Here is a 17,428-nt window from a genome sequence, read left to right on the forward strand (position 1 = left end):
AAAATTCACTGCATGTGAAACACATCAAATTTTGAGAAAAGAAAAAGGGAAGGAAAAAAAGGGAAGGAAAAAAAAGGAGAGAAAATATGTGTATGTAAATGCACTACTTACTTTATTAACATCATTACAAGAAATCACTTGCATTTGCCACTAGTAACTTGTGTGCTAAAAAAATATTGACCTTTTTTTTCTTTTCAATTCTGCCTCATTATATTGTACTTTGGATCAGGAATCAGAGGATTATCATCCATTTGCTGAAGAAGAATAATACATAAATTGCAAGGTCGCATATAAAATGAATGCGAGCAAGCACTGCTGGAAAACTGCCATTTCTTTTTGTCATAGTGCGTGGTGAATTAACCCTTTTGAATCATTCGTAGCATGGATTTCAATTAGATCTTGGCAGCGTTGTCTGCTATTTTAAGAGGAAAGGTATTATCATTTGTTCATCTTTGTCGAAGTATTTCCTCTTCTTTTGACAGTCTAGAAGCCCCTGGAGAAAATATCCATTCTTTGTCTCCCTTTTGTCCGTATACAGATGATGTCAGTCAAGGGGCTTTCATGAATTGTCAAGTTGCAGCCAGGTTTTGAAGTTTCTCACATTAACTTGGTATACACATACCTGTTCAGTAGAGAGCTAAAGATTCAGGAACTCCGCTATTTGTGTAAAAGTTCATTTTAATTCAACAGTGAAAAAATGATAAACGTAAGCAAAAGCAGTGGGCGATTTCTTTCTATCTGTGGTAAGCTCTAAATAAACTCTAGAAAACTGGTAAAAGACAAAGAAAATCAGTAAAATTCTGCACTAAAAAATTGCTTTAATGATAGGAAATACATGGAGGGTGTTTGTTTCTTTGCACTGAATTTTTGATGACTCATTATCAAGGTCCATGTACAGTTAGAGATCAATCACCTCACTTTGTAAACACACAATGAACTGTATGTTGCTTGTGAACGCGCCAATAAAGGAAACGTTGCAAACGACTTGTTGAGTTCTTATTTTTCTTTTTATTCGGTTCTTTTGTAACAAGTCATCTTCATTTAGCGATTCAGCAATCCAATTAGCGAATCATCATCAGCAATCCAAATAGCGGTTCACTGTAAACAACAACAAAGTAACAAAGCATTATAAACATATGCATCATATAAACAGAATTAAATGCATGTAACCCTGTCTACATTACAGTGAATCTTGTAAATACTCTCGACATATAAACGTGATGTTTATATACGAAATAAACTCCAAAAAGAATGTAACTATCCAGCTATACAGTGTATTCATTTATGTCTCTGCTTGATATATATATATCTTCATAAATTCCTGTGCTTAGAATGTGCCTGTAATGCACGGTGTTCTACAGATACGGCTTCATAATGCCCCCTTAATTAAGCAATTACAAAGTAGTCTATGTGATTCCAGACCCTATACAACTGACATCAATAATATTCCCTCAGAAACGGTTCTACACACTCCTTATAATGGTAATTAACCTCTTTTAACTCTTACAAGCTGTGCAAGTCACTATAACATATCATACTAATTAAATCATGCACCATCTTAGAGCTTGTTTATATGAATAAACCCCTTTATGCACGACACATACCTGGGTGCAATGCGTTTCATAGCCCCATAGCAACACATAGGCTTCTGTACATAACGTTGCGTTAATCATCCAAAATCAACTCACTATTTGCACATAATTCACAGGAAATGAACAATCATAATTATGAAACAACTAGTTTCATATATTTGACAGTAAATCAGTTATCTACAGTAATCATGTATCGTAGCTTACCAACTATTTGTTCATCCGGAGCAAAGTCATGAATTCTATGGTAACAAACATCAAGTCTGATGCCTTTGACTAGGCTTTCTGTTGCACAAACTTTCTTAACGCCACAGATGGCGCTATACAAGTTTCGCGCCGCTACATTCCGGCCCCAAATGATTTACCTATCCTTAAATCATTTTCTACATTACCATAAAGCGGCATGCATTAAACTATGAATGAATTACAGTAACATTTGGTATGCATTAACGCAATGACGATACCTGTAAAATATCTGAAAGCAAAACAAACATCCATTTAACTTTCACAAATCTTGTCAAAACTGTTTGCATAAACAATTCAAACTGTGACATACATGCAAGTTAGAAATGTTAGAAATTCTTTGAACAATAACATATAAATGTTTCACATCATATATAACAACCTTCGTTGTGTTTAGGAAGAAGCCTCTACATTGGCTTCCAAGAGGCACAGCTTTGAAATTGGCCTCTTGTAATATCGAGGCCCTACTCGAACCTCTACTTGTCTTACAAGGCCACGCTTGTCTGGATAGGTCGTTAACACTCTTCCGATGGGCCACTGTCCACGAGGGGTACTTTCGTTGACTACTAGAACCAGATCGTCGACTTCAAAGTTTCTGTTTGGTCTAGTCCATTTCTGACGTTGCTGCAACAGGGGTAAGTATTCCTTGACCCATCGGGTCCAAAACTGCCCTGCTAGGTACTGGACTTGGCGCCAGTGTCTCCGTAGATGGCAGTCTTCTTTCACAAAGATCCCTGGTGGCAGATTTGGGTTCTTACGAAGCAACAACAAATGATTCGGGGTCAATGGCTCATCATCTCTGGAGTCCATGCTCAGGTGAGTAAGAGGCCTTCCATTCAATATTGCCTCTACTTCTGTGAAGAGGGTAAGTAGCGCTTCGTCTGTATGCGTCTGCTGTGGGAGACTGGTCAAGATTTTCCTCACTAACCGTATGATCCTCTCCCATACACCTCCCATGTGGCTTGCTCCTGGCGGGTTGAAGTGCCATGCAATGCCCTTCTGGGTGAGGTATCGGTTCACTCTCTCGGAATTCAGCCCTGCAAGAGCATCCTTTAGCTCCTTCTGACCCCCCTTGAAATTGGTGCCATTGTCACTGAATATAGCCTTGGGTTGACCTCTACGGTTGATGAAGCGACGCAGTGTTTGTATGAATGAGTCAGTCTCCAAGCTATAAGCCATCTCAAGATGCACTGCCCTGGTAGATAAACATGTAAAGATACGTCCATACCTCTTCTGTGTACTGCGACCATGCTTCGTCGGGAATGGGCCAAAGTAATCAAGCCCTGTATTCGTAAAAGGTGGTTCTCCCGGAGTAACTCTCTCTTCCGGCAAATCAGCCATGAATTGCTGACCTCTTGAAGCATTACGCTTCCTGCATTGGAAGCAGTTACCTATGGTGTGACGGACTGTAGCACCTCCCTTGTTGATCCAAAATCTTTCTCTGAGAGAGGTCCATGTCGAACCCATACCACAGTGTCCAACCTTCTGATGATGATGAACCACTAGAAGCTTGGTAACGTGGTGATCGTTGGGAAGAATCATTGGATGTTTCTCGTCATCCAGAATAGGAGCCTTGCTTAATCTCCCTCCTACTCGTAGCAGTCCGTCAACCATGACAGGATTCAGCTTCTCAAGGGGATTTCCTTGTTTCCTGGTTTTCTTCTCTATCCCCTTCACGTACTCATCAGGAAATGAGTGTCTCTGTACGTGTTTGATCACTTCGACCTCTGCATTGTTCAATTCCTGAACTGTCAAGCTTCCTCTTTCTGCCAAGTTGCCCGTTCCTTTGGACCGCAAGTATTGCTTGTACCGTAGTAGCCATGCAATTCCTCGCTTCAGACGATCCCATGATGAGTACCTTGTCATTAGATCATCTATCTCGTCATGTGAGCTGGTAGCGTAGACATGAGTTTTCTTCACCTCACTGTCATTCTGAAGATCAAGTTCTGGTACATCTTCCTTCTTCAAACTTGCTGGATCTTCCGGCCAGACTTCCTTTTCTTGTAACAAGAACTCAGGTCCTGTAAGCCATCTATCCAGGCTTCTTGCAGGGATACCCCGTGAACCATCATCTGCTGAGTTCCTGAGGGTGTCGACGTGTCTCCACTGTCGTTTATCACTGATCTTGTGGATCTTCGCAACCCTGTTGGCCACAAAGGTACGAAACCTGCGACTCTCATTGCTGATGTAGAGCAGGACCGATGTTGAATCTGTCCAGTATGTCACACGGTCAATTGGTATTCTGAGTTCTTCCTGAATGATTTGGTACAGTTGAACAGCCAATACTGCTGCTGACAACTCTAGTCGCGGTATGGTCATCTTCTTTAATGGACAGAGTCTGGTCTTTCCCATCACAAAGGCAGTGTGAATCTGTCCTTCCTTACCCACGATCCTCAAGTACGCACATGCTGCGTAGGCTCGCTCTGAAGCATCACAAAATATGTGTAGCTCATTGGTAACACCTTCAAAGTCTGTTGGCTTGTAACAGCGCTCAATGTTGATGGATGTTAATTCTGGAATTTCAGCCAACCACTTCTCCCATCGCTGTAATTCCTCCTGGCCCACTTCTTCATCCCAACCTTTGCCTTGGGCACACAAATCTTGAAGAAGTATCTTGGCAGTTACTATGAATGGAGCGACGAATCCTAACGGGTCATAGAGGGAACTCATTGAAGATAGGATCCCTCTTCTTGTAGCTGGAACTTCCTTGGGTTTAACCTTGAAGCTAAATGTGTCTGTCTCCATGTTCCACATGATCCCAAGCGTCCTCTCAATCGGTAAGTGGTCTAAGTCTAAATCAACGACAGAGGCTGCCCTTTCTGATGTCTCTACTGTAGACAGGACTTCCTTGTCGTTACTAACCCACTTGGTTAGTCTAAATCCACCTCTTCTTAGTAGCTCATTCAGCTGAGGGATGAGCTTCTTGGCCTCTTCTCTCGTGGAAACTGACTTGAGACAGTCATCCACATAGAAATTGTCCAACACTGTCTCAGCTACTCCTTCATCAAAGTCTCTCTTGTTGTCTTGCACTGTCTTGTTAATCGCAAAGCCAGCACAGCTTGGTGACGATGTTGCTCCAAACAAGTGTACCAACATCTGATACTCTACAGGGGGCTTCTCCAAGTCTCCTTCCTCCCACCATAGGAACCTCAGTGCATCGATATCCTGTGGTGAAACTCTCACTTGGTGAAACATTCCTTCGATGTCACTAGCGAGGGCTATCTTGTCTTGCCGGAAACGCAGCAGTACACCAACCAGGTTGTTAGTGTGGTCTGGACCCTGGAGTAACTGGCTGTTCAATGAAGTCCCTTGAAACTCAGCAGCACAGTCATAAACTATCCGTAGCTTATCTGGCTTCAGCGGATTAATTACTGGGTGGTGTGGCAGGTACCACACACGCCCTACTGGCTCTCTGCCTTCGCCAACCTTGCAGGCAAATCCTTTTCTTATATATTCCCCCATTACAGAGGAATACTTCTGGTGAAGGGAACCATTCTTCTGTAGCCGCTTCTTCAGGCTCTGCAGTCTCGAACCTGCTTGCTGTCTGTTGTTGGGTAACACTGGTGGACACTGACGCCATGGCAAACCGATCTCATAGTGTCCATCTATATACTTCACAGTTTTCTCCATGATGGTTCTAGCCTTCACATCTTCCACTGATTCACCAACTCTTTCATCTCCTGGACCAGAGTCCATCTCCCAAAACCGCTTCACTTGATTATGAAGCTCCTCAGCTGAGATGTGGTGAATTCCGTACGAGTTTCTGTGACTTGAGCTTGATGCAGGTCCAATCAACGTCCATCCCAAAGGCGTTCTGATCGCATAGGGATCTTTCTTTTGACCCCTCCTTTCTTCCTCTACCCAGAATGCTTCTGGGGTGTCGCCTCCTATCAGGAGCTGAACCTTTGCTTGGCCTGCTGTCACTAGTTGAATGCCCTGAAGATGAGGCCACTTATCGACATCTTCCTGACATGGTATACTTCTGGACGATATGGGTAGAACATCAACAGTCCACATCCTGTCCACATCGATCTTAGTGTCTTCTTGCAAGCCTTGAATGGTCATGCTAACTTCCATTCCTTTCCTTGGAGTGTTCACTCCATTGATTGTAGTCAACCTGAATTCCTTGTTGACTCCGACAATTCCCAGTTCCTCTGCAAGTCTCTTTTCACAAAGGGACGTATCACTTCCTTCATCAAGGAGTGCCCAAGTCGTAACCTCCTTGGCTCCATGACGCACCTTCACAGGAAGTACTCTTAAGCGTACGTCGGCTCTTCCTCTAATTGTATGGCATTCCACACCAGTTGTCACTCCGGCCCCGTTCTGCTGACTTGGGCTGTCTTCATTGTTCTTCTGGTTGGGGCTTTCCTTCCTTTCAAAGTGCAACCATGTGTGGTGTTTCCATTTTAGACTGCATCCTTCTTTCTTACAGGTCGAGTCTGAGGGACAGTTCCTTGCTAGGTGTGCCTTCTTAAGGCAATTAAAACAGATGCCACTCTTCTTTAGGAAGATAAATCTCTCCTTCTGAGGCAAGTCCCTTAGCTTGAAACAGGTTTCCAACTGGTGCTCCTTCTTGCAGCATGGACATTCCTCCTTTCTGTTATTAGGCCTGTCAATTCCTCCTTCCATTGCGAAGGATGAAGCTCTGCCTCCCACGCTCCCTTTCTGTCGCTTTGCACTTGAACTTGACTTGAATGACTGTCCGATATTCTTCCCGAACACGTTGCTTGCTATCTTAGCCTCCTGTTCGATAAAGTCTGTCATGTGGCTAAAGTTGGGAATTACAGACTGCTCCATGGCTACGTGAGCCTTAGATGCCCACCTGGCTTGTAGGTGAACAGGCAGAAGGCTCTGTATCTTAAGCAGTGTGTCCGTTGAGCTCATGTCCGCTGAATAACCCATCTGTGATGTGGACATTTGACATCTCCTCATATCTCTGGCCAGATCCCATAAGGCCTGACTGTCACTTGGGCGCAGGTTGGCTCGGCAGATCACCCTATCGACGTGTGCCTTCGCTACTATGTAGTTCTGTCCGAATTGATCTTGTAGGATGCTGCGAGCTCTTGAATATCCAGTATCGGGATGTAACAAAATACAATTCTCTATAGCCTCCCTTGCCTTGCCTGTACAAAATTGTATTAAATAGGTTAGTCGCATCCTGTTATCTTGCACCTTGTGCTCAATGTTAACATCAAAACAATTACAAAAGCTCCAATAATCAATAGGGTTACCAGAAAAACAAGTCATATCAGGTTTGGGCAGGTGCATTGCCATCATCATCTCTGACAAATTATGTTCTACAGAATTTACATTCTTATTACATGAATATGCATTTGGCATTGTATGTTCACCCAACACTCTTTGGGAAGTAACATCCTGATTCTCATTACAAATATCTACCGGTACAACATTCCCTGTACACCATTCAGCAGTTCTTTGCTGAGTTTGACCTTCTGGAATTTGTAACAGTTCTTGTGGCTTTGTTTCATGTTCTTGCCACAATTTTGCTTCAGCTTCGGCGTTCTCAAGTTCATTTTCAATCTTGAGTCTATCAAGTTTTTCGTTGAGTTCAAACTGTTCTCGTTTTAGTTTATGTTCTCTCTGTAGCTGTACTACCTTCATCCTAGCAAGCTGCCGCTTCACCTCGGCTTCTCTCATCTTCACGCTTGAGGAGATGCTCGCCCTGGAGGCCATCGATTTCACTTCAGCGTCCCTGGATGCTCTGGTTTCACTCCTTGCCGTTGCATCCCCGTCAACGCCGTTCTTTGGCTCTCCAGCTTCCGACCCCTCATGCTGGTTGCTTGCTTGGACCTTCTCCGACATCTAGAACAAGTTGTGAACTTTTGTGTGAACGCGCCAATAAAGGAAACGTTGCAAACGACTTGTTGAGTTCTTATTTTTCTTTTTATTCGGTTCTTTTGTAACAAGTCATCTTCATTTAGCGATTCAGCAATCCAATTAGCGAATCATCATCAGCAATCCAAATAGCGGTTCACTGTAAACAACAACAAAGTAACAAAGCATTATAAACATATGCATCATATAAACAGAATTAAATGCATGTAACCCTGTCTACATTACAGTGAATCTTGTAAATACTCTCGACATATAAACGTGATGTTTATATACGAAATAAACTCCAAAAAGAATGTAACTATCCAGCTATACAGTGTATTCATTTATGTCTCTGCTTGATATATATATATATCTTCATAAATTCCTGTGCTTAGAATGTGCCTGTAATGCACGGTGTTCTACAGATACGGCTTCATAATGCCCCCTTAATTAAGCAATTACAAAGTAGTCTATGTGATTCCAGACCCTATACAACTGACATCAATAATATTCCCTCAGAAACGGTTCTACACACTCCTTATAATGGTAATTAACCTCTTTTAACTCTTACAAGCTGTGCAAGTCACTATAACATATCATACTAATTAAATCATGCACCATCTTAGAGCTTGTTTATATGAATAAACCCCTTTATGCACGACACATACCTGGGTGCAATGCGTTTCATAGCCCCATAGCAACACATAGGCTTCTGTACATAACGTTGCGTTAATCATCCAAAATCAACTCACTATTTGCACATAATTCACAGGAAATGAACAATCATAATTATGAAACAACTAGTTTCATATATTTGACAGTAAATCAGTTATCTACAGTAATCATGTATCGTAGCTTACCAACTATTTGTTCATCCGGAGCAAAGTCATGAATTCTATGGTAACAAACATCAAGTCTGATGCCTTTGACTAGGCTTTCTGTTGCACAAACTTTCTTAACGCCACAGATGGCGCTATACAAGTTTCGCGCCGCTACATTGCTCTTAAAATGACGATCTGTATCATTAGAAGTAGACAAGTTTAATACATACCTGTACATGTAGGTTATAGGGTATGAAATCCAACAGCCTCTTTGATGCCCCAATCACACCTTTGCGTATTTGGCTAGCGTATTGCTGCGTATTTATGGCAAGCTGTTTGATTTCTTGATATCAAGAAATGATTTTCTGTTGTAAAGCAATGGTAATTCTTGATATCAAGTCAAGAATTCAATTCTTGATATCAAGAAATAGGAATAAATGTTAAAACGGCTTGCCATAAATATTCAGCAATATGCAAGCCAATTGTGTGACTTAGGCATAAAAGTTAAGAAGGCTTGTCTGATGGTGGAGCAGGAAGAGCAAAACCAACCAGAGATCAGATCCCTGTTTCATAAAAAATGGTTATCAATAACAAGTTACAGTAAGTGTTATAAGCTACTGAAATCGTGGCATTTGTTTGGCTGAGAGCAAATGTGTCATGGATATTTAAAGGTAAAGACCAGTATTGGAAATGCCCCAATTTCAAAAAATGAAATGGAAGCTCTCATTACCAATCATGTGAAAGAATATGTTTTGACTTATACATGATGATAAAAAATTTGCCGGGAAACCGCCTGCTAATTCATATATTTGGTAAATTTGTTTCTCTCATGGTCTGTGAGAGATATAGGGTAGTCCCATATACATCTTTCTGTGTATAGTGCTTGTAACTTTACGAAGAATTGGCCAATTTCTTATCATTTTGATGATTCCAGAACCTTGCAGATGCTAGATGCTAGATGATCAACCTTTTCTGATCGATTCCACAACGTTTCTTTCACAATGCAATCGCATGACCATAACTGGTCTTTACCTTTAACATTTGTTGTTGATCACAGGTTTTATGAAACAGGACTCAGATTAGATATTTGGACGCATTTTTAGAGACTTTCTCATTGCCATCCCAGTATCTTATACATGTATGACTAGAGTCCTATTTTGATAGGAATCATTATTTGATGATATCTACATTAGTGAGCGATTCAATGGTAGGATTGACCTTGAAATTGGCACAATTCATTCATAGGATATATCCTTTGGACGACCAGAGATCAGATTAGATATTTGGACGCATTTTTAGAGACCTTCTCATTACCATCCCGTTTGTCATTTGAATAAAGTCTGAATGGTCCAGACTAGGGTCCTATTTTGATAGGAATCATTATTTGATGATATCTACATTAGTGAGCGATTCAATGGTAGGACTGACCTTGAAATTGGCACAATTTATTCAAAAGATATCTGACTCATACCGTCTGTGGTCTGCTGAGAGGTAGTTTATAATGCCTGTATGGCTCTCAACAGTGTAGTACACTTTAAAAAATAAACATTTTATGTACAGCTATTAAAGGGGAAGTCTACCCTGATATTATCTTGGTTTTAATGAAAGCAGAAAACTAAGAGAAACAAATTAGTGAGAGTTTGAGCAATACCTGATTAAAAATATGAAAGTTTTGAATCGTTAAAGTTGTTATCAGTGAAACACAAATTGGCAACACTCTTTCGAGCTCCTCTCCAATTTGCTCCGTACAGAAAATTTCATAAACTCATTCTCTCAAGAAACTTCACAGAGTTGCCATTTTATGTTTGATTCAACAGTAACACACCTTGAAATATTCTTGACTCTTATTTTTGATTGTTTTTTTTGCTCAAAATTTCATTGACCTGTTTATCTCATTTTCTGCTTTTATATAAAACCAACTTAATATCAGTGTAGACTTCTCATTTAACTATAGAACGTACATACTGGTACTGTATATATAGATATGTCTGCTTGGTATGATCAATCTATATTTATGGATTTCTTTTATGTTGATGTTCTCATTACTTTAAAAAAAAAAGTATCTGCATTCTTTCTTTCCGCTTATGAAGAAATAGTATGAAACCCCTGTTGAGAGTCAGAAAGGTTTTATATGCATACCGGTATAGGCCCTAATGCCCTTCTACCGGTATAGGCCCTAATGCCCTTCTGGCTCTTTCTCTGTCATCTTTTAAAGCATAGTACAGCAATGAGGCTGTTGAACAAGAAAGGTACATTGCCATGAATAATCTTTTTTGTCCGTAAAATATTGTGACTTTGTAACTACCAACGCCTTGAGTGGGAATCCAGGCTTGATTGATATTGTGCTGTCATGAAAATTGATATTTATATATTGATTTTTGAAGGTAATTTATCAATGTAGTTGTAGGACGTTGCATTTGAAGGGAGCTGAACGGGGATGAATTACATGTGATGAGTATTCTTGATTTATAAGGGAGAACAAGCAAATTGGAGAAAATTGACGATTTCATGTGCATGTATCAAGACACATTCTCTAATTAGATTATTCTGCAATGCCTGCATTTTCAAGAAATCACATGTTTAATGATGAATTTTGTACCATTGATAGAACATTGTGTTTTATATTTAAGTGTTGAATTCTAAACAAATGTCTCTGTTTATTGGAGTTCTCAGTATTTACATCATGGTGGTATGAATTTACTTTGATTACTCTAACGTGTGAAAACTGGGTTGTGCGTTTGTCTCTTATTTGGTCACTTTATACAATTGCTTTGTGAAATCGAATCACTTAAAGCCATGGAAATGAGAAAGCAAAGCTTCAAGTGCTTCATCATTGTTGTTACAATGATTTTTTAACAGTTTTGTAGGCAAACGGTTCAGTGAGTAAAAACTAAAAGAGGGGCGGTTTAGTTGCTAATGGGTTAATACTGTTTTCCCTGGGTGCCCTGCAATCATATTATTACCCGGCTTTAGCCGAGCTACCTTGACAAGGCACTCAAACATTTAAGGAATTTCTCCCTATCCGGTGCATAAGGATGGATAAAGTAGTTTATTCACTCAATTTTTTGTCCTCCTGTTCCTCTCCTCTCCAGAATGGACAGAACAAGAGTGACGAACTCATGGCGGCGGAATCCTTGGCCAACCACATGAGGCGCAACAACAGCTTCGTCCAAGACCTCTTCCAAGCGCAGTACCGGTCATCCCTGACCTGTCCCCATTGTGGCAAGCAGAGCAATACCTTTGACCCCTTCCTCTGCGTGTCACTGCCCATTCCTCAACGGACCACCCGAGTGATCATCGTTGTGGTCATCTATGCTGATAGGGACCCGAGAGTGGTCAGGTTCGGGATCGTCCTGGAGACGTCGGGAACTGTGGCCGATCTGAGGTCTACCATTGCCAGTACGTGCAGTATAGCAGTCACAAGGGTAAGAAGGTTTCTATTTGTCTGAAGTTTTTTTTTTGATTGAATGCCATTATCATTTGCTGTTCAAATTCAATTCCAATTTCATTTATTTCCACATATTCATAAAAGACAATATAAATTACAATCAAATATAAAAGAAATGAAACAACAGATGAACCTGCAGAGGGGGTGATAAAAAGATCACGGAGTTATGGATGTACATGCGTATATTCACCACAAGGGTGATCTGACAATTTTTTAGGTGTGACAATTCTGGGATTTATTTCATCACTTGCATATAGCCTTCATAAGGTTAGGGCTTTGGTTGCGTTGTGGTTTTTTGTGTCGTGTATATTTAGGTTTAGGGGTAGGTTAAGGTTTGGAGTGGAGTCCATGGTTCATGTTTGAATTTAAAAAAATAGAAATTGACAATGTCAAGAGTATTTTAGCTTTTTACTTGTATAATATCCAACATTAAATCCAAAGATGAACATAAACCATGAGTTTAAAAAAAATAACTTTAGAAAGCCTTTTGCGAGGTTGAAGATGCAATTTGTAGTGCAATTTTGAAACACTCCTCCCCTTTCGTTATTATTATTACTGGTATTACATTTTGTTGTGTGTGTGAGATATGCAAACATGAGAGCTGTATACCAATTCCTTATGTTCTGCTCTGAATCCATGTTCCTTAATTTTAATGTAGTTCATTACCTTGGTATACCACAACCAATTTAGAATCTATTCAAACTCAATGTCATAACCTAATTCTTTCTTTCCAAATCGTCTATTGTATTGTAATTAGTGAGAGAGCTCTCCTGTCATGCAAATGTACAGATTATGAATGGCATATATATGGTTATTTTTGCAATTTATATGTAAATTGTCAATATTTCTTTACTTATAGCAGTTCATTTTGTTCAGTTGCCAAACGGAAATACTTTCTCAGATATATATAGCCACTACCAAGGATTGCAGTGTGAGGCTAATTGGCTTCATTGTACTGAAAAATAGACATTTTGGCGAGAAAACAGGCATACAGAATCAAGAGCTTGCGGAAGTAAAGATGATTGAAGCATGGCTAAGTGGCAGCGTAAGGAGTTGCTTCAACACCATTGCCATTGACAGGAAATTAATTTGAAGCACTGCTATATTGCCTCTGCGAGAATTGGTGGGAGTATTCCTGAGAAGTCCTCTTTTCTATATTTGTTAAAGAGCCTTTAGTTTTGTAAATTTACAGAGAGGCAATTTTGTCAAATATATTTGATTGAAATTGATGAATTGTATATATGCCCAATTAGGTGTGTCAGTAAATGGCTGTAGAAATATAAGGCATCATTTCAATATCATTTTCATCAATGGGTAATTTCTTTGAACTATTTGTTTAAAGTACTGTAATATTGCACCTGCGAGAATTGCTGGGGAATCCTCTCTGTAAGTCCAATTTATAGTACTGTCTAATCCTTATCTTTAAAACAATTTTTATTCATCCAAAGGCTATTCTTCTAATATCTTAGATTTTAATAGATGAATAGAGAAATATGCCTTAAAATGCATGCCTGTTATGTTTTTTTTTAAACACTGTGGAGATGTATATGACCACCCTGGTTGGTCTAATCCCTCCTAGCCAAACTAGTACAGACAGCCTTTAATTCAGGGGGTGGGGGGGGGGGGGGGGGGGGCTTGATTTTTTTCTGGAGGGAGATTTTGAGCCCCCCCCCCCTCCCCCTATAGAACTGCTTCTTGCTACATACTGTACATGTATAGAAGCTGAAGCCCTTGTAAACTGTAACATTCTTGTGAATTTGCTCCTTATTGTGCCGATAACTCAAAGTCCAAGATTATCAGGGCTATGCTTGAAAAGAGCAATGTCAAATATTCATGACAATGGTTATTGACTAAGATGTGATCTGCAGTGAACTTTGAAGTTAGTCCATTGCAAACAAGATGTGTGATTTCCAAGTGCTGATCAAGCAGAATAAATGCACATTTGATTTGCTTTGATATTGTGAAATTATGGGCTATTGTGTGTGGTTGCATTTATTGACATATTTCATTACTATCTCGTGAGGATCTGATAAACTTTGACATTAATGTGCAATAGATGATTGATTTATTAAAGTCAACTGGATGATAAGTATGCTTTTAAAGATGTCAATATGCCAATAATACTAGTACTTGAATGATTTTTTTCCAGCTTAAAATTGGAAAATACAGAAGGCTGATAGTCATAAATAAACAGGCAGATTAGAAGCATGCTTCCAGCAGTACAAATAAATGGTAAAAATACACATATATAACTGATATGCCAAATACAAAAAGAAGAATTGAGTAAAGTAGATGTGAGGGATTAGCAAGGGTCATTTGCCTGCTGAGGCTAATCTCCTGTTTTACTACACTTAAAATGAGATTAAGATAAGTAAAGTGAGTAAATTATATCATATTTAATTCAATTGAAGGTGAGAGTAGAAATAGAATACATGACAAACTTTACACCTTTCTGGCTCTCAACAGATGAAACATCATATATTTTTCTTTAATACAGAATGTTTGCACAATTCAACCCCAACACCAAAATTGGTCATGATACATGTCCATGTGTATTTGTCTGTTTAGAGTCATAAGGGTCTTAACTCTTCATTGCTTTATAGTATATGAGTTAACGCCCTTCTGGCTCCAAACAGACAAATCACCTCTAAGTCATTGGTGAGTCTTTGCACATCCATATGATGCACAAATGACAACAATATTCTCGTCACTGTTACTGGCAGCGAAATTCCCCCTTCTCAATCTAATCTTGCGTACGTCGCTCAGAGTGCATAGTCGCTGTTATCATGATGTAGTGCTCTTCTGTATGCAGATTGTCGCTCTGCTATCCCCTTGATGATCTCTCATGCCAGAGATAACCAAAGTGATCCTCAGGCTACGACGATCATGCTCCCAATCAAAAATAGATGGCTCGGGAAAAAAGATTTCTAAATATGACCGAGTATTGTAGGTTAAGAAAATGCGGAGGGAGTTCTAGATTGCCGAAAGGAATTTTGTTGTTGTTGTTGGAGGGACGGTAGTGTGTTATTTAAGAGAGAGATATTTTTACTGTCGTAGTGTAGTGTGTATGTGCTGTTTATATAGAGTCAGACTATGCAGGTTCACCTCAGATTTTGTTTTGAATAAATGATAGGAACATATAAGGAAGGACTCCATTTTTATATATTATAGAGTTTTAAAAAAAAAATCATTATTTGTGATAGATACATGTACTAGTTGAAATCAATGTGCAAGGTTCACTAGTAAACAAAAATGAAATGACATCAAAGTAGTTTTTACATGAGTACAACAGGAGTAGGACAGAACACTTTGTTAAAAGGAAGACAATTATAAATTATAGGCTAACCCTGTTTTTAAGATTGCCATTTATATTTTTTAAAATATTTTTTTAAATCAAGGATTTTTTGGTTCACTCCTAAATTTGATACTTTCATATCTTATGAAGATGCAATCAGAGTGAATGCAATATGCACTGTTCATTTTGATATGCGAGGTAGTTAAAGGTCCTATTGAATGATTATGTTATATATGTATTTCTTATCCTGTTTCCATAAAGAATTTTGGCCTTTCAAGTAGCATTCTACAGAGTCTCTTCTGCTTTTACAGAATGCATTTGCTGGTGAACTGCTACTTTCATCATAAAACTCTGTATATGATTTTGTGAAAGAAAACAGGTTAAATGAACTTTGTAAAAGTCCACAAAACAAAGTAATACACATTTGGAAGATGAAATGTACACCAGCAGTACTCTCACATACGATCAACTTTGTGAAGTGTTTCCAATACACCTCAGCTAGAGTACATGTACATGTCACACTGTATTCATGCAGCATATTCAGTTCTGGTGTCACAGCTAACTGGGGAAATAATGAGAAGGGCAGAAAAAAATGCTTTATGCATTTCCATCTCCATGTCATAACATTGTAGCATGATTGACACGAGAATGAATGTTTGATGAACACAAGCCAGCTCCTGTTAGTGGCAAACCGTCTGGAGTGAGGCGAGGGAAGGGTGTCGAAACCAATCCCAGATGGGGGGAACATGTGTGAAGAATGCCGGGGTGTAAATAAACATGCAAGCTAAAAGATGTGTAGAAGTCGGCATCGGTCCCAGGTGTGTTCATACGTGTGCGGGTCGACCGACACCAGCTGTGGACGGCGCACGGTGAGAAATTGTAAAATCAATTTAGGGCGAACTGGCTTCCGGGTGCCTGAATGATGCAGGCATCGGGATGCAGAAAAGGGGGGAGGTATTTAGGATGCGTATGTGTGTGCGTGGGAAGTTGTAACTAAATTTAGATGGACGATGTATGAGGAGAAACATGACAAGTGAATCAGTATGGATTGAAATGGGTCGTTCATCAGGCTGTTAACCCTTCACTTGGCTTTCTGTACTTGCCTTGGGGCTGATTTGGAAATCCCTTGTGAGGTGATAAAAGTGATCATCCCTGTATTGATAAACAGTGGCCCCAATAGCTTGTTCACACTAGAGGAAATTGATATGAAAATCGCTTAAAGAAACGTATAAAGAAGCATCCTATAGCAAAAGGGGTATACATCATAGATAATAACATCATATACAGAAGCTAGCTTTGAAGAGGTCAGGTGACGACAGATATACAACAACCTTGAACAATTTGACAATAATGAGACCCTGATTCTTTAACGAGGTTCCATTTGAAATCATGCTCATACACGCATTTTGCTACATGTCATATACCTTATACGTTTTTTTTTATATACTATGTTTAGACCAAAAAATAGTTAGTATTAAAGTATTGTAGCTATTTTGATTCTCCAGTAGAGCTATACCACAAATTCTGGTTGTCTGAAAGTGGGGTAGAATGCAGCTCGGTGTCGGAGGCTCGGAGCATGATCCCCCTGAGTCATTTACACTCTATTTGTATTCTAGATCTGTTTCAAATCAAGGAAGATGTCATCTGCAGACTATCCTGTATTTTATTAAGTGTTTTCTTTTCAGTGCATGTTTGCTCTATGCTTTCTCATGCATAATTGATTCTTGGTGAAGTAACCCATTAGATGGATATGGATACATGGATATTTGTTTTCCTTTAGATGAATTAAATGTTGCATAAATCTATTATTTGTTGGAAAGAAGGACATTTTCAATTTTCAAGCAGTTATATTTCATTATGATCTACATGTATTAAGTCTTCATCTGCTTTTTTGCCTCTCTGCATAATCGCCTGGTTGCCACAGTTCAATTTTACACAAAATAATTAGCAAGATCTAAGTGTCTAAAAATATTTATTTAAAATCTAAGAATCTAAGAACTTTCTAAAATCTTTAAGGTCATAATGATATCAACATGAGTTTTTTTATCCATGGATTAACTAAAAGAGAGTTCACCTTGAATTTGTGAACACAGATAACCAGCTGCAGAACAATTCCCATGTTCCGAAATTTATGTAACCTTTGTCGATACCAGAGAATTACTGCAGACCAGCTGATGATTATGATGTCTTTAACATT

The 17,428-nt window shown here is 39.3% G+C and overlaps 2 protein-coding genes across 3 annotated transcripts in view; one reads left to right on the top strand and one right to left on the bottom strand.

The window, feature by feature from the left end:
* Positions 1-951: 951 nt before the first annotated feature.
* LOC115923606 lies at positions 952-8,654 on the bottom strand. 2 transcript variants are annotated; one of them, XR_004063997.1, is made up of 2 exons: positions 1,797-8,654; positions 952-1,098 (listed from the first exon to the last, which is right to left on the bottom strand). XR_004063997.1 is itself a non-coding variant. In XM_030984640.1 (2 exons), the coding sequence occupies exon 2, from the start codon at positions 7,653-7,655 to the stop codon at positions 2,226-2,228; it is 5,430 nt and encodes a 1,809-aa protein (XP_030840500.1). In that variant the 5' UTR covers positions 7,656-7,827; positions 8,528-8,654; the 3' UTR covers positions 952-2,225. The 2 variants fall into 2 exon arrangements, 1 of the variants encoding a protein (XP_030840500.1); XM_030984640.1 differs by having other exon boundaries at positions 952-7,827; positions 8,528-8,654.
* Positions 8,655-11,573: 2,919 nt separating this feature from the next.
* Positions 11,574-17,428, top strand: part of LOC594146 (ubiquitin carboxyl-terminal hydrolase 31) — a 40,795-nt gene continuing 34,940 nt past the window's right edge. The window contains exon 1 of the mRNA XM_030984641.1: positions 11,574-11,913. Coding sequence (XP_030840501.1) covers positions 11,608-11,913 — 306 coding nt within the window. The 5' untranslated portion in view covers positions 11,574-11,607. The remainder of the gene's footprint in view (positions 11,914-17,428) is intronic.

The sequence above is a fragment of the Strongylocentrotus purpuratus genome, unplaced genomic scaffold (genome assembly GCF_000002235.5).
Source record: "Strongylocentrotus purpuratus isolate Spur 01 unplaced genomic scaffold, Spur_5.0 spur5_scaffold_14, whole genome shotgun sequence".
NCBI classification, from domain to species: domain Eukaryota; kingdom Metazoa; phylum Echinodermata; class Echinoidea; order Camarodonta; family Strongylocentrotidae; genus Strongylocentrotus; species Strongylocentrotus purpuratus.

Coding starts and splice junctions, on each gene's coding strand:
- LOC115923606 (XM_030984640.1), bottom strand. CDS start 7,655: ATGTCGGAGAAGGTCCAAGCAAGCAACCAGCATGAGGGGTCGGAAGCT.